This window comes from Lissotriton helveticus, chromosome 3_1, assembly GCF_964261635.1.
Source record: "Lissotriton helveticus chromosome 3_1, aLisHel1.1, whole genome shotgun sequence".
NCBI classification, from domain to species: Eukaryota; Metazoa; Chordata; class Amphibia; order Caudata; family Salamandridae; genus Lissotriton; species Lissotriton helveticus.
In genome coordinates, this window is record NC_136061.1 from 1826386729 (window position 1) to 1826404212 (window position 17484).

A 17484-nucleotide genomic window follows, 5' to 3' on the forward strand; every position below is an offset into this window, starting at 1 on the left:
TTTCCCACTGAACAGGGCCATCACTTCTAGGCTGGATGTCAAAAGCAGGCTCTGTGTAAGAAAGAAGAAAAGAAAAAATACTTTTAGCCCCTTGCCCCTAACACTCCTCTGCTGCTTGGGCCGTTTCCTGCTCAGAAATGGTGATTTGAGCCCTAATGCTAGTCCTCCTGTTCTTTTTAAAAGTAAGACCGCCATAACTGGGCTCCATTGGACACTCACAGAACGAGCGGAGGGGGGGGCGGGGACTTCTATGCTGTGAAACAGAGAGAGAAATAGAGATCTGTTAAAGAAGAAACACACCGTCTCACCAAGGTGCCCGCTACCTGAAAGAAATCTAAACGTGTGCAATTGGTTAATCACCAAACATAGAGGCTGCTTTGGAGCCAATGTAGGTTTTAATTATTTGAGTCACTTGGAGCTTTATGGTGACATCTATTTATTTATTTTGAGAGCTAGTACATGTGTCCTCTAAAAGGAGTGCACCCTTTAAATGGACACCCTTTAAATGGACACATATCAAATATTTACACTATAGTCTGAATACTTAGCACTAAAATGTACATTTTCAAGCACTTGTTTTTATCTTAAATAGCATTTTGCAGCTGCTTGTTTAATACTGTGTGATTCAGTTTTAGAATAGTGACATTCCCAGTGCTTTCTGTGACAGATTGGGAACTTGTAGCACTGTAAATAAACAATTCACTATTCCTCACTGCGCCAGTAAGGATTTAATTCTGTGACTTTCTGGTCACACACGAAGAAATTTGCAGTGCCCACATTAGCTAACAGGTTTCAAACGGTAGAAAATGCATTGTCCTTTGATTAGCTTAACTTGCATTTATTTCTATTTTGAGGTGTGTGCATGTTTTTTATATGCAGTTAACTGAAGGTGAAAAAGAGCAGTTTTTTTCTTCTTTTTTTGCTCATGTCTTCGATCTAGTCTTCTCACTCACTGATCCTGGCCCATGAAACTTAGAACCGCCCTCACACTTTTTTATGGACTTTAACTGCTGCATGGAAATGAAGAAAACCTGAAAACGCGCATGTCTCGCTTCCATGTGGTCTTCATGTTCACGTAATCGCGTCACCCCCGAACCCACAGGAGGGTGGGCCCCGCAGTTTGAAGACCTCTGGCTTAGGCACGATCAGCTCTCAAATTCTTCAACCACCCAATGGCTCAGAAAGCTTGGGGAACCTTCCTGCCACTTATGAAGCAATCAATCAGGGGTTTTGTAAAGTGCAACTACTCACCCGCCAGGGTCTCAAGGCGCTTGGCCGACTCCGTTGAGTGCTAGGATCATCCGAAGACTCAGGTCTTGAGGTCCTTCCTAAACTGGGGCAGTGTGGGGGTTCGCCGGAGATGGAGAGAAAAGTCGTTCTAGGCCTTGGCTGCGAGGTAGGAGAAGGACTTTCCTCCCTTTCTGGTCTTTTAGATAGGTGGGATGGTGGACACAGCACTGTGTCTGACATGTTTGCCTTTAGGTCAAACAATGAAAAGAATTACAGCAGCAAAAATGAGATGCAAAAATTATTTTATTGTGTTTACGGTGAGAGTGGACAAAATGGACAATAGTAATTAAAAAAAAGATAAATTTCCACAGGCTTGTACAACAAGCCATACAAACGAGGAACTTAAGTAGCTAGCCAGTCGCAGTATCCATTTCCAAGTGAGCCGTGGGTTCCCTCGAGCATCATGCAAACATCTCCATAGCCACACTTGTGACATTCACAAGCCTTCAGTAGTCTGATAGATTGGTAGGATCTTTCGCATCTCACTAAAGGAGCTGGGTGTTTGGAAGGTGTTTAAAGGGGGTCAGGTGTAGCCCAAAGAACCAACTCTTGAAAAAGCAGTTTTGATTTTGCTGTTTGAACAACCAGGGAATTTCAGGAGAGCTAGAATTGTCAATTCTCTCGGGGTCAGAGTTCTTGTTACAGCTTCTAGTAAACATGAATGGAAATTTGCTTTGGCATGATTTTTAAAGGGCCGTTAACAGCTCATAACTGGAAGTTAAAATGCCCACCTATTAGAGTGTAAGGCTCCACTGTTCATAGCTCCTGATCACTCACAAAGCAGCACCAAAGAATGGCCAACAGAGGAGCATGTGGTTTCCACATAAATGTCAACTGTAGGCAGTACGTCAGGATAGTGTAGACTGACTAATAGTTAACACTGCCAAAGACTAATGAGGCACAAACAACCAACGTTTGGCAGTGACAGGTAAGGGCATTTTATTCATTTGGCGGTCAAACATAATGATACTGTACACTACGATTAATTGTTCACAAAGGTGCTAAGGGCATTTTGCTTAGGGAACAGACAGTGAAACTGGGCATGATGCTTAAACTCTGGCAATGGCAGTGGCTGCTAAGGGTTAGGGTGATGTGCCTATTTCTTAACAGAGTTGCATAAGAGTTCTAGGGCATTTCAGTACTGCAAGGTCACCACCACCATAGAGCACATGTCTATGCAAAGATTGCAACGCCTGTGACAGGGTTCAGCTAAGGGCAGTCCTAATTTCAGTTTCATGCACCGTCCTCACCATCCTACAATCTCACTGCACTTTTCTTTCCTGTTATGGTGCACCATACGGACCTATCCTTTCTACCAGTTCTGCTGGACCCCTCAACACCAAGCTTCAGGAACAGTTGTTTTTTTCTACTCCACCTTCCATCTTTTCTTTCTGGGGCTAGACAGTCGCGATCTGCATTGCTACAGGCGGGCTTCAGATTCCAGATCACAGCCATATTTTCTGGTCATTCCCATTTCATTGCCCATAACATTTTTTTGTCTGAAAATGCTGCGGCGCAGAAAGAGTCCGAGCTGCCAGTCCAGTGAGGGAGTCTATTGTGCTGAATTGTCCACCTTGCCTTCACCGCACAAGCTGCATAATGGTGATTTCCTCTCTCCCTAAAAAACATTGGCCATGGCAGTAACTGGGCAGTGATCAGTGATACTACGGTACCCACGGTCCAAATAGTGTAAATATTGCTAATGATGAGTAGGGTTGTGAATACGAGAGCGCAAGTACTGTAGACGCCACTGAAGCGGTAAGACACCAATGCACGCACCTGGAAATACTGTTTGGCTACTCACTTCTTAGCCCATACCCAAGCATTTCCCGAATACGTTCTACTGTGTGTGGAGTGATTGCAAATGTAATACTTAGGTATATGGTTTTTGGAAATTCTGCAAAGCACACATTTATACCTGCGAGGGGACATTTTGGCCTTTGTTTTGCCTTGAAACGTGTGCAGAATGGAGGTGAGAGTTTCATTTTGTTTCATTCCCATTTTGTTTATTCTAAGAAACATGCTTACCACACAGGCACGTTTGCTGGCAAGGTAGTTCCTTGCCCAAACAACCTTCACCACAGCAGAGGAGATAGTTATCATTCAAGAATAAACGTCAACCTGAGTTGAAGTGAGGAGCTGATCCTCCAAGGCTGCCTTTAGCTCATCCAGTCAAAGACCTCCCCAGGAAGGGAAGCATAGCCAAGAGCACCGCATATTAAGACCTATAGCACAGAGCCACAGATGTTACAGCAGGGGAAGAGTCTTTCAGTCAGGCTGTTCTCTTACATTTTCTTGACAGGTGACCCAGCCAGAGCCTATGGATGCAGAGTTTGTTGTCTACGTAGCTCACTGCATGCCGAAGGATAGAGCCCAGAGCCCCACATTAGATAGCGCTAAATGAGGCCACCCGACACGCACACCCCATCCAGATAAAGTGCAAATTAAGGGACCATTGGCAGCATCCTACAGGGTCTGGAAATGAATGAGGGAATTGTGGCGGAAACCAATCCAGGCAAGTGTGTCTGTAAACAGTGGCCACCTCTGCCGCCAGAGCCGTGCCAGGGCGGGCACTGCATTGGAGTTGACACCATTCAATACTTACACCTGACAAGGGTTCAAGGAACAACCCACGCTATCAGGTTGCTCCAGTTGGGCAGTGGTCCATGATGGACGATGGTCTCATTGCAGGTAAAAATCCTTTCGCCCCTCAAGTGATCGCTTTCTTGTGGGCTAGTTTGGCAGGTTTTCAATTGACATACATCAATAAGAGGCCTCAGTCTATCTCATGCTGGCTGATATCCAAACTCTGAGTGCCCTCACATCTAGTAAGTTTCAGAAGAGATGCCCTAGGGCACAGAATCAGGAGTGTTCAACAGCAGGACCTTCGACAGCCATTCTGATAAGTTTACACCGCTGGGGAGGACATCCAATGGCAGAGTTCTGAAGACACTAAAAGTGTCAGGTGCACAAGATCTGAAGGCAAATCTTCCTCTAGAGCAAAATCCAAATCTTTCAACAATTAAACCCTCCCCAGCCCAGAGTCTGACTGTTTTGAGGTGCCAAGCTGTGCGCCTAGAGTGGTAATGCACAGCCTGGCTAGCAAGCTCACTATTCATCATCTGGTTCATTCAACAAATCTTCCTTTTCAAAGGTTAAGAGAAGAAAATTAAAATTAAAAAACAAACATATATCCCGTTGTGTCCTCCCACCCCCAAACATAGTGAACCCTGCAAGCCCAGAAAAGGGAAATACCTATCCCATGAATTAGTACTTTCAATATCCTTCATCCCATCAGTTCATTTCCCACCTGGTCACGTCCAGGCTGTTTTCCGCGACAGGACTCCTTTAAAACTGTCCGGGTCCGTCTCTCCTGGCCAGAGCGACTGCTCCAAGCTAACCAGCAGCTCCTGGTGGCACTGGCGGATGTTGACAGGGAACCGGGCCCTCACCATCTCATAGGCTGCCAGCAGTCGCATGCTGCGGCGCACCATAAGGTACTGGATGACACAGGTGGGTGCAAGTGAGTAGCCATCTCGACAGTGAACCAATACCCTCTTTTTCTTTTCAGCAGATGCCTCCAGGCAGTCATTGACGTCACTAAAGCCACGCTGACGCAAGGCAGCGCATTCACTCTCTGGTGGCCCTTGGATGTCTACCTTCAGCCGGGACCAACTGTGGCGCCCGCCTCGGGAGCAGGTACAAGGGACCACACTGGGGCTACGGTTCCCAGGTAAACTGCTCATGTCGATGATGCTGTCAATGCCATGCAGGCAGAGAGCTCGGCCGCTGTAGGCTGCGTTCATGTTTCCCAGGTAGATGCAGTCTGTCACCCGGCCTATGATTGGCTCAGAAAACTGGAAGTGCTCCTGCCTGTACCCTGTGTCCTCCATCTCTTCAGGTCTTAGGTGTCCCTTTCGACTGTAGCCAAGGAACGTTTTGGAGCCTGTGCGAGAGGGTGGTAGGGCATCTTGCTCAAAGCTGCCATTCCATGATGGTGGAGAAAACAGGGAGAATCGACTGGAGGATTTGGTTTTGGAAATCAGCTCAATGGGGCTGGATGCAGTGCTCGAGCCTGTAGCACAGAAGAGGGATGCTCTCTCCAGAGAGCCCGTGCTACTTGCAGCCCCACTGCTATGGGCCTGCTCCATCTGTGAAACAAGGAAACAAGTATTAGGGAACGCAGATGAAGAGCTATGGGAGACACTTCTTTGAGTCACACATTAAGTTACTACTTTCATGCCACTAAGCCTTCTGGAGCACCCAGAATGAGGTGCACAGTCAATGCTTCTTCTGCAGCCACTATCTAATGGAGATGTCAAGGTGTGGCATGTTCTGCATGGTAAGCCACCCTTCCCATTAGCATCCGGCAAAAGAACGTTTGAAAGGATAATATTTTTGAGATTTTACTAATTTCATCAATGGTACCGGGGAGTGGAAATCTCCGGCAATCCCTAGCATGCATTGCGTACTTCTTAGTACTGAACATTTAAGAGTAGTTTTTTACAAGCACAAGAAAATCTGGCACAGTCAGCCACTGGCTATAGGCGGTTAACATTTTAACTCTCATATTCATAATATGCATGTTCTATTATAGGCAAAAGGTAACTGGAGTAGTCCTGAAAACCAAACTAGGGAAAATAAATCCTACAAAAGTTAGCAGAGGCCAGAGAGTTATGGACACTCAATTATAGGCTTAATGCAAGGCTTCCGTGTTGTAAGGATGGTTTTTAACAGTACTCATACAGCCTCTATTGTCTATATTTGAGTACTAAAGACATTTTTCAAACTTAAAACGTGTTCAATCTAGACAACAGATGGAAATAAAGAGCTGCCATAAATGTTAAAGTTGATACACCTGTATTTTTTCAAATATATGGTGACTCTTGCTAAGGAGGGCTCCATTGCCGAGAATAAGCTTAATTTATGATCTAAAATGGGGTATAGAGTTTTTTGTAAAGTTCTAGATTAGTGAGGGTCAAACGGAGGGGCTCATGACTATAACTGGTTAAAGGACAGCAGAATTATTAGCTTTACAACTTTAAGAAAGTGGATTATCATTTGAGGTGGACAAGTGTCCAAAGAGAAGGCTACCAGCTGCTAGATGTCACACAAATTACAAAAAATAAACCTGTATTCAATCCCGGGTAACCTGACACAAAGCAATCACGTTTAAATCAAAGGCAATTTGAAATCATTTGCACAGTATAAAAAGTCACACCAAACACAATAATATTCCACAACCAATTTTTAAATAAGGAGAAAAATGTTATAAGTAAAGTATTACTTTTGGTATTACTTTACTTATAACATTTTTCTCCTTATTTCCATATAACATATATATATATTTACTTATGACATATAATAGGGGAAACTGTAAATATGATTTTTTGAAGATTTAAGTGAAAAAGTTGCAGAAAGGCACAAAGAACCAAGGATTATTTTAGGAAGTAGTGGACCTGTGCCAAAGGCCAATTTGAGGCCGACCGCAATAAAGCCCTGTTCATATACAAGAAGTGGATTGGTCCTGATGAAACTCTGGAAGTCCCATGCAGTAAGGGATTTTGTCACTTTTTTGAGAAAAAATCCTCCTTGAGTGGGCCTCCGCTGAAACTGTACCCACCGCCATGGAAATGAGGGCCATATTCCTGAAGCAGGTTGGTTTCGCCAGCTATGGCAGAATTGGACTTAGTCATTTATAGGTCTCACCTATACCAGTACATGCTCTCTCGCTCTCCTTTTGGAGAGATATTGTTTTCTAGGAGAAGCTCGCTTCCAGCCTGCCCATTGCTTACCATGCATTGGCAGTCTTATTTGCTGCTTTCGAATTGGTCAGCATTTGCCGGTTTCATTTCCTGTTCTTTCGTCTGGAGCATAGACCAAGTACTGATTAGTGTCCTTCTGCTGATGGTGCTCTGATTAAGGTACTATTTTATTTAATCTTCCCCTGCCATCCTTGTTGCTTTTTCTCCACCCCATCCCGTTGCCCGTGTTGCTGCTACTCTCCCACCGGACTCTCCCATTGTCCCTGTTGCTTCTTTCCTCCCGTTACTTCCTCCCACTGTTCTTGTTGCTTTTTCCGTCCCACCATGTTGTGGCTGTTGCCTCTTCCCTCCCACTCCATCCTCTTCCATAAGAAGAAGAAAACCCCCCACTATGACGCAGTTAGCATTGGCAGGGTCATAATACTTATTTTATATTTCTTTAGCTTTTGGTTCCCAGATGCCTGTGGTCACTATTCCTTCTCACCCTCCCTCCAGTTGTCCACATTACCCATCTCCCATCAGAAAAAGAACACTATGAAGCGGCCAGCGGTGGCTGCATCATAGTGTTTTTTTAAGTAACTTTTAGTCATGATGCACAGCAGTCATGTTCCTGCACAACATGTACAAAAGACATTGGCAAAGTCAATTGCTCTTGCATAGGAGAGGCCTATTGGCTTTGCCAAGGGTTGTGTCCGGACGAAGCTGAAATGTAATCAGACGCCATGGAACTGCAGTTTGGGTACTTTTTCCCACAGAATCTCCTGAAGCTATGGAAGAAAACTTTCACAAAGATTCCATACTTTCTTCTGAATGCCCACTTAGAGAATCTCAGGATAAAGGCAGAGGCCAACAGCAAAGCCCAGTCCAGGGCCAGTTACCGCTGATCAGATGGGCACTTCCAGGAAAAAACCTCTTGCAGCATGTTGTGTCCCTATAGCCACACATGGGGTTGGCCACTTCTTTGAACCAGGTACAAGAGTTACAGAGGGCTCCTCTCAGGTCACAGACAGCAGGTCCAGTCCTCTTCTAATCTTCTGTAGGCCCAGGAAGTGTTCTCAGAAGGTGCCACGTTTATGCCTGGTGCCAGTTAATGGGTGGGGCAAACTCCTGGACACCCCTAACTAATTGGGTAAACGTTCTGGGGAGCAACCCTACCCACTTTTTCAGCATTTACTGCTTCCCTACTGTCAACAATCCCACACACCCCTTATTCTCAAAATTCAAGAAAAATAAACTCTCTCTTTTTGTGGAGAGTCAGAGATGTGTCCTGGGTAATAAGCAGTGCCCTCCTTTATGGTTACTCAAACCGGATTCTGGGGGTAGCTTTCCAGCCTTTGGGTTTGGTGCCAGTCTGACAATGGCAACAAAATCTGGGGCCTTTCGAATGTCACCTCACATTTGCTCGTCACGTGGTACTCCTTTGAAGTTGATTAAGTTCCTTGGCCCTCCTCAACTGGTCTTCCTGCAGGGGAAAAAACGCCTCCCTACTTCAAGACCATTATGTCTGCTCTGGGAGTAGTTTTCACACCTCTTTTACATCGAATTCAGGCCAAGTATAGGCTGAACAGTTGCTAAAGAGCTAAGGTAAATTATCCTGAAGCAGCTTTAGGCAGGGCAAGAGTAACTTTCAGAAAATTACATTTCTCTTATATTTAATGAAAATCCTACATAACCATTAGATTGAGCTTTTATTACATATAAAAATAGGCCTTTGATCTGAGTCTCAAGCCGGTACAGATGAAAGGTTTCAGATTAAAGTGTGTAATCTATATTTTGACATTTCTCTAGATACCAGTTACAATATCATTTTGGACCTAGTAACTGGTGGAATATGCCATTTGCAATGTCACATGTCCCACTCAAATAATATGCGCCCTACCTTATGGGCATCAAGGTATGCTTAGGGTGGTCTAGTTTAGTATATTAAAAAAATAAGATTTTCAGCCTGACAAAATGGTGATTTTGACTAGGGGTGGGCAGAACTCAGAGTTTCGCTCTGTGGATTTTTGCAGAGTTACATAAAAATTCAGCAAAATTCCACGGAATCCCATTAACGGTTGCAAAATATGCAGCTTGCACTGCCATTTAGCGCCGGTAGCATGAACTCCGAAGAATAAAATCAGCGTGAACAGCACCATGCGTTGCGTAAAAGCACAAGGCCATCTGAGTTGATTTTGCTGCAGCTCTAGTAGAAAATCTACTCAAGCTGCAGCCAATCTACTCAAGCGGCAGCTCTCGGACCGTGACTGCCCACATTAGAAAATCGTGCAAACACCAGATATCGCTCACACTCGTATCTTCTGGAACCTCGCGGCAAAAAAATTCCACCATGTGGTGACTGGACAAGTTTGGCCGGAACACCACGTTAAAGAGTAACGCTGAGGGACCAGGTCTGGGGAGCAGGGTTCAAAATGTAATCTACTGCAGTCAGGCTATACAGGGTGCACCTCAAGCCAGGTTTTTACTGGCACAGTAGGTACGCAGTTCACAAGTGACATTTAACTTTCCATGCCAGGGGTGTATTTCTGCATCATACTTTTGCCTTATAGAAAAGTTCAATGTGCCAATCAGGTTTTAAGTCAATTTTGATATGTTTGAAGGGTAAGAGCACATACTCTATCACATAATAGCAGTTTCCCAGTGTTCGAGTTCAAGTTTACAAGCAGAGAAGTCCCAAAAAGAATGAAAACGGTGAGAGAACACCCAAAAAAAGGGTTACTTTGGAACAACAACTGTATTCAAGTGCATACTAGGTAAGGGAGGCTGGGGAGCAGAAGAAATGTGCAGGATAAGCAGGGCATCCCTTTAAATAAGGAACATAACTTAAATTGTCCCAGCTCACAGGCAAGCACAACATCTAAGCCACACTACACGACTGCAAAGGAAATCCAAATATTTTGAGCTTGACCCCATAAGAAAGGAAATCGTTTGTGTGCAAAAGTTATATCTGCTTTGTTTGTAAAATTATATTCCTTGATTTTTAACTTCTCTATTTTACGTTGAACACCAATAAGTGTAAACAATGCAATTTGAACACCGGAGATAGATCCATATTACATCACTCCTGCTCTAAAAATCTCTTTTCATTCAGTGTTCTTCTTGATTACTTTGAGTGTATTTATTTTCATTCCAGTCTTCTCTATCCCTCCTCTCATTCTAAGTATATGCATTATATCCCACTTGTTTCTCTCCTGCTCCACTTTAAAGTTAAAAAAGTCTTGATTTTTTTTTTTTTTTTAGAACCGTAATCCTCTTTTCTGGTCATCCTGTTCTCTTGGTCTGTTCTGATCTGTGTTTTTTGTACATTCTCACCATTTGGTTTTGGTACTGTGACTGAATGGTTAACTCTCCATATTGTTCAATGTGACCATACTACTTTAGTCAATTCCTCTAACTTTGTGGCCTGATTTTTCATCCAGTATTTTAAAATAACCTGCTTTACTGCTTAAAGAGCTGTTAAAACAATATCTTGCATTGTTCAGCATCATAGGCACTCCCTTCAAAATGAATGCCAAGTTAGTATGTTCACTCTAGACGCTTATATAAGGTGGAACCTATTATTTGTCGAACATTTTCCTAGTATTGCTGTAGTGAGACCCACCTCCCTATAATATGATGTGTGCAGTGGGGGCCGGCACAGGTAACGGCGGTGTGGGGACGGGGGTCAGAGAAGTCAACATGTGAGGGGATAATATGAACAAAACCACTCGCTACGAGGCTCGCTATGATGCGGCAAGTGCAAGGTAAAACATTTTCAAAAAATTTGATTTAACTTATTCTGTCGTATGTCAACTTTTCTGAAAACGCTATACTTTAGACTCTGCGCATCCGCTCAGAGCAACCTTTTCCTCCTTTGCTCAGGAAACTCTACCTCCAAAACGGTGTCCCACCTACTAACCCTTAAAACAAACAAGCACACTGTCATTGGAGGCTCCCATCACTGCCCTAGTAGCAAAGCTGAAATGAGTAACAGACCTTCAGTGTACTATCTCAGACAAGGAATGGTGCTTCTGCTGGGGGAAGACAAACTGTAGCCCCTGATTCTAGGCTGCACTGCATCCACTTTAAGTTCCTGCTTTGAGTATACAGCAGTACCCTCTTAACTCAACTGAAATGTTGTATAAGGGATTATTCCAAATGCTGCAACGTCACAGTAGCAGACTTCCCCCATCTAGCTAGCAGATGCCCTGAAATAAAGATAGTCTTGAGATCTTTGCCATGTCTCTACGATGCCCGAGATGAGGCATCTGCCATGCTCCACGCTATCACTACTGGGATACAGAATGGACCTTCCCGAGCATGTCAGTTGGCTCGCCACAGCGGCCCTTCTGCTGGCCAAACGTCGAGTGCCATGCATATCATATCTACGGTTAAGGCCTCGTTGGCAGTTATAATCTATTCCAACAATCAACTACAGACATATCCCACTACACTTCCTCCGGCAAACACACCTTAAGATTATAAGCGTCCTGCGGCAAACAATCCTAGTAAACGTCACATTGTCAGTCCTGAAATTAAACACCCATCAAACTAACTAATGGATGGTCAAGGATTACCTGAATAATATGTACGCCAGGGAACTACACACATAACACACATTAAGTATTGAGGAGAATTATAGCAGGTTTTATTTTTTTCTACACGTGGTGCAGTGACATTGGCCAGCTGGTGAACGGACTTCATTGGATTGTGCAGTTAAGTAAAATGGCTACCATATATAATACAAAGTGATCTTGATCTTTTTGGTGTTATATATCGCTGTGATATGTTTTCGTCTCTTTTTCGTTTATTACCTGTGTTTACATGAGAAAATCCCATTAAGTAAATAATAGCGAAAAAACGGTGGGACCGAAACTTTCATCACTTGGTTCCATTTCCAATTTCTTCTTTACCAAGGAAGGTAATGCTCCACAGAGTACATTAAGAGCTGCTGTGATCCACAGCTGGTGACTGCATGACAGACGGACTGTTAAGAGATTGGGGGGTGGGTGGTTGGAGGGGGGACATCACCTTAAGTCTGCAAACTTGCCAGAGAAGCTGTGTCTTTCTACAGCCTAGAAGCCCGCCTGCCTACTAAGAGAGGGGAAGCCCTAACCTGATCCTGCAGGAGGAGACACTGTCCAGGAGCAGAAAGCCAGCTGAATTCCCAGCATGTAGAGTGCACAGAAAAGCCTGCGTGTACCAGGAATGCAACTGGCACCAAGCAGATGTGTGAGGGTTTAACTAGCCTCCCTGCATAGTTCATGTTGTGAACTATGTGAAGAGTCCATAACTTACTCACGTTACTGCTGTGAGCAATATCCAAAGGGCCAGGTTGCTGTCAGCAATTCAGAGCTTGATGAGACGACTCACGGTGCAACGCGACAAGTGCACTGCGACAAGTGCACTGCCAGTCTCAGAGCCCTGTCCCGGCAAATAGATAACAGAGGCCCTGAGCTCAAAGACAGAGGCTGTATCATTAACTCACCAAGATAAGTCTACACTTTAGAGAGAATACCGACTGCTAGTGTGAACTGCTCAAGAACTAAACAAACTGACCTAAGGGTTTACTAACATGGTAATTGTTGACCAACAATGATAGTAAGCTCCAAACTGTGTCCGTTTTTCCCTATGACCTTTTATCGTGGCTAAGACACTGTAGCTTTTGTGGGCAACTATAGGAGCTGTGTTACACCACTGCAAATGCTGCGAGGATTATCATATCTGGCTTGTGCCCGATTGATAGGTTTGTAGAACCATGTAGCTAAATCCACCTTACTGAATATAGTATTTCGTTTTGCTGTGATATTACAATGAAAGTACTTGTTTTTTTTTTTTAAAGAAAAGTACTTGGCTGGACAGTAAGTTATTGTGCCTTTTTTTGGGGGGCAGTTTGAGTTTTTGTCTGCCTTCCCCTCATCCCCACCCCGTAATACTGCCATAGGAAGCCTGTGACTGGTTGTGTTCGCGAACCTGAGAGTCAAGTGTGGAAAGTTTGTATCAAGCCCAGTTCACACAACCACAGTAGGACGAACACAGGACACCAGAGGCAAACAACCCCAGCCACCACAGTTGTGGCTCAAAAGACCTTGCCTGCCCTGTCCCCCCCAAACGGGGTCTGACAATGTTCCATTTTTGACTGACTTGTTTCCCTAGTGCTGCATATTGTTGCAACATCATTTAATATCTTCCAGAAGTCTTACCTGTCTTGCCTCACCTTTCCCGCTCCCACAATCACCCCTCTATTACCTTTATATGTTCGTATGGCCTGTTACCAACATTCAACTGGTGAGCTGGCGCCAGCACGAGCTGTGAAGTGACCAGTCCCTTCAGTGTAATGCAAGATCCACTTATTAAATTCCGTTTACCTTCTTTTTGGAGCTCCAAGTCATCATAATACTGGGAATGATTATTTAAAGCAGCTGTAGAGGACAAATCCAGCATCACCACCACTCACTGTATGCTGATAAGTGACCTGCATGTGCATCTGTTCATCTTTTGCCAGACCAAACACAAAAAAATCCTAAAAACACACAAGCCTTGAATAACACTGGTTAGAAGGAATACATTATAAAAAATGCCTGGTCTAATGAGAACTGCAAAGTCTTGAAGAAAGACTATTACACATATGCTAAATGGAGAGGCAAGAAATTATTGGTGGACCTATGCTGGCAGAAGAAGAAAGAGCATAGCTTGTGTTTGCAGGCGGCATCTTCTGAGCTACAATGTCCAGTGCATTGTTTAGCACCTGCTTCGTCTTGTCTGCTCAGGTATCTCTGAGATTGCTGTCACTCAAAGTGTTGGTCTGCGAGCGTTTTCTAGCACAGAATGAAAATAGCGGTGAGATTACAGCGCTCAGCAAAAGATGTTAAACTTGGGCTTCTTCGTTTGTCAAGTAAACACCATGAATTCCGGAATGGGGGAATGTACGAGCCTTATTATCGGAGTATTTCCAAGGTAGTCGTCCATCCACCAAGTCCCCATACAAAGATGAAGGCAGCCCTTTCAAAATAGTGTCAGTTCCATGTGTACATTTGGAACCATATTTTATTAGATTTTCCAGAAGGATGCATTGCATTGCATTTACTCCCTTGTTTTCTTGTCCTGATCTTTGGCCCTTGCTTTCATATTTCATCTACTGGAGGTCGCGAGGCTCTTATGTCCTTCCTAAAATGAGGAGTGTTTGGTGGTTAGGTAAACACTTCCCTATTGATCTTTATCTTCAACTCAAAAATTCTAAGATTGTCAAGGAGGTTTTTTCCAATGTGGGTTTTTCCTCCTAACTGGGATCCTCTTAAGGAGACCCCTGACACCTTTAAAATGTTCTGTGCAGGATGACACCATGGCTACCAGCATGACTCACCCTGGGCAATCTAGAAGGGCTCTCTTCAGACCGTTCAAGCATCAAGTCTGTGACAGATTTTTAACTTTAGTAACACTATGGATCCATTCCAGGACCTAGAACCGCATCCTGAGAACTCAGCGTACATAGAAACTTGGTTTGGTAAGCAGATATCTCAGAGGTCCCTGCAAGTAATCAGCATTTTCTGGAGATCCTATGAAGTTGAAGAGATATTTGGAATATCTTACGATATATTTTGCTTTTTGCTGTCCACAGTTTGTTCAAGATCAAGTCAAAGTGGATACCATACTAAATCTGCTTTGGCATAGTCAACTCGATAACAAATTCACATGCTTGTTTGCACTAATATGACACCTTTTCACCAGTGTTTAATAAAATATTTCAACGTCCCAATTTGGAATGTTCTGCTAAGGAAGCACTGTTTGATATTAATCAAGGTGGGATGGATGTCTTGACGTATGTGACCCGTTTTCATAATAGGCGCTGAAACTAGCTAAAGTGAAAAGAATTCGGATTACTCAACATGGTTTGAAGGAGGAAATTATGAATAAATTAGAGCGTTCCCAACATCCTACCTGTCAGTATCTATGCGAAGACTATGGGAACAGTGCATTAGAGCGATAGTTGAGGGCCCACTAATATAACACCGAGACAAACTGGCTCGAAAGTATGAAAGACTGGTCTGTGGCAGCTGGGGCATCATATGTAAAGATGGGACTTTTACAGCACAGACAAGCAGAATCCTCAGAGTACCTGGAACATCCAAACAGAAGAAGGGTTGAGCACTTCTAGGGCAGTTTAGGTAGTGGCAGCAGGAAAAGACAGATGTCTTGCAACTTTCATTGGTTGTATGGTTCCTGGTGCTGACAAATACTCGCTTCCCCCAGTTCTAGATTCCTTGAGGTTACCGGCCACGGTTCCCTTCTGCTTCTTTTCAAATATCCCCAGTCTTAGAGTGGATTATCTAGTATGTTCGAAGACTTGTCTATAGCTATAACTTTGGAGTATAAAGAGAGTTTGCTAACAGCTTTATATATGCAGTGATTCAATTCCTAATTAGTCACTGTTGTTTTCCTGCATAATAGTTTCATGACATTACTGCTGCTGCTAGCGCCTCTGCGCCTGTTATCTTAAATACTTTTGAAGGTCTGTTCATGACACGCTCTCTGAAGACCTAAAGGCAATTGTCGAGAAGCATGGATTATTAAAGCCTTGAGGGTCTTGCCAATTCCAGTATCTAGTTCTCCCTTTCCACTGAGCCTTAACTTCGAGTTAAGGCTCAGTGGGCCAATGAATCGATAGCTGCAGATTTTTAGCATGATCTACACGAAAAAAATTAAAGAGGCTCACTCATGGGTAACTGATTTATTATCTGTGATGCATTAATTAATAGAAGTCGAATAAAAGGCTTGACACGCAGAAAAGGAAAGCGGATATAGGAACATTGTGACAACTACCAGACCACAAGCTCCTAGAGAAAAGAGAGAAGACCCTATGCAGATCGAGACTATGAAAATAATACTAACCAAGGCCGAAAAATATCAAAGGAGGAAAAAGTGGTTATGTCTTTATTGTGGCAAGAAAGGGCACATTGTCCAAAAAGCTCAGAGAGGCATTATTTCAAAACTATAGTTTGCCACTTTAATGTGGGAAGGGTGGCAAGCACATGAAAGTGAGCTCTGAGAATAATGGCTGTTCTTGATTATAAAGCTTCAGGATGTTTCACTGATTCCACCTTTTGTACAAAATGCAAGATTCAACTGCAGACAACAACTCTGGCCAAATCAGGCCTGAGCATAATTGGATAACCTTTGATTTGGGGGACGGGTAAGTTTACTGGGAAACTCAAAATTTACTCATGACTGCAGACAATGAGAATATAGAGATTGTAGTTTTTAATGTTAATGCAACTACAGTGTTATTTCTTTTGGTATTAAGCACATTTTGGTTGAAACTCAAATCAAATCAAAGGAAGAGTATCTTTTATTGACATCCAAGTACTGCTGATTGAAATCTGTGACACAGGGGAAGCAAACCTCTAAAATGTTTTGCCCTCCACAGATCTAAAGAAGAATGTCAGATACCAGCTACATAACTAGTTTTAAAGAAACAAATAGTGCTAATAATCTCCAATCCCATAGAGATTTTGATCTTACCCTTTAGGTTCAACATAAGGCAAAGATTCCCCATAGGCACATATATCCAGTGGCGCACATGGAAGATGCAGTCTTGAAGACATATTTGGAGGAAAATCCTAAGAAGGGATTGATCCGCCATTCATTCTATCCAGCGGGGACTCGCTTTTTCACATTGCTAACCCTGACAGCGATTACTGCCACTGGGTGGACTACAGGGAACTCAATGAGATAACCATCGAAAATTGATATCTGCTTACCCTTCTTTCTGTCCTTTTGGCTCAAGTAAAAAAAAATGCCTAGGTCTTCCCGAATATGTGGCAGAAGCGTACTATTTGGTCTGTAGAAGGAGATGAATGGAAGAGAGTATTTAATTTGAAAACGTAAAAAAGGACATAAAAAAGTGATGATAAAAAAAGTGATGGAATGCATGCTTGAATAATTTCAGCCACTGGTAATTTCTCGGGCCGCATCTCAGTGAACCGTTATATTACACACCATGCCCTCTCAGTTTGGTCCCAGCCATATACAAATCAGTCTTGACCTTGCTGCAGTGGGAACTTTTCAGCCCAAATTGCCAGGCCAAGTCCTCCCTGAACCAGAACACAAGCAACCCAAGACTGATTAGCATCCTTGCACTTTGTAGTTTTCTTCCATTCCCATGGATCCTGTTTCTTTGCTGCTCCTAGTTTTCTTCTGCTTCCTTTCGTGCAAACCCTTGGTAAGGTTGAAGATGTGCTGCATTTTATCAATAACACTCTATGTAGATGTAAAACATTAACAGGGGGTTGCAGGTGCTGACTCTGAAGAGTGCCTAGTCCACCGGATAACTGTTTGCATTGTCTGTGAATGAATCATGTATGATGCTTTTTTCAGAAATACTTATAGCATTATTTTGTGTTTCTTATTCAGTTCTAAAATACTAAATGGAATAGAGAGGCTACTTCAGAGC

General features: G+C 43.4%; 1 protein-coding gene across 3 annotated transcripts in view; it reads right to left on the reverse strand.

The window, feature by feature from the left end:
* Nucleotides 1–1515: 1515 nt before the first annotated feature.
* Nucleotides 1516–17484, reverse strand: part of LOC144823869 (uncharacterized) — a 63361-nt gene continuing 47392 nt past the window's right edge. For 2 of the 3 annotated variants that reach the window (XM_078682749.1, XM_078682748.1), the window contains exon 5: nucleotides 1516–5441. In XM_078682749.1, the coding sequence (XP_078538875.1) occupies nucleotides 4605–5441 (837 nt within the window). In that variant the 3' untranslated portion in view covers nucleotides 1516–4604. The remainder of the gene's footprint in view (nucleotides 5442–17484) is intronic. The other variant, XM_078682750.1, reaches the window with a different exon arrangement.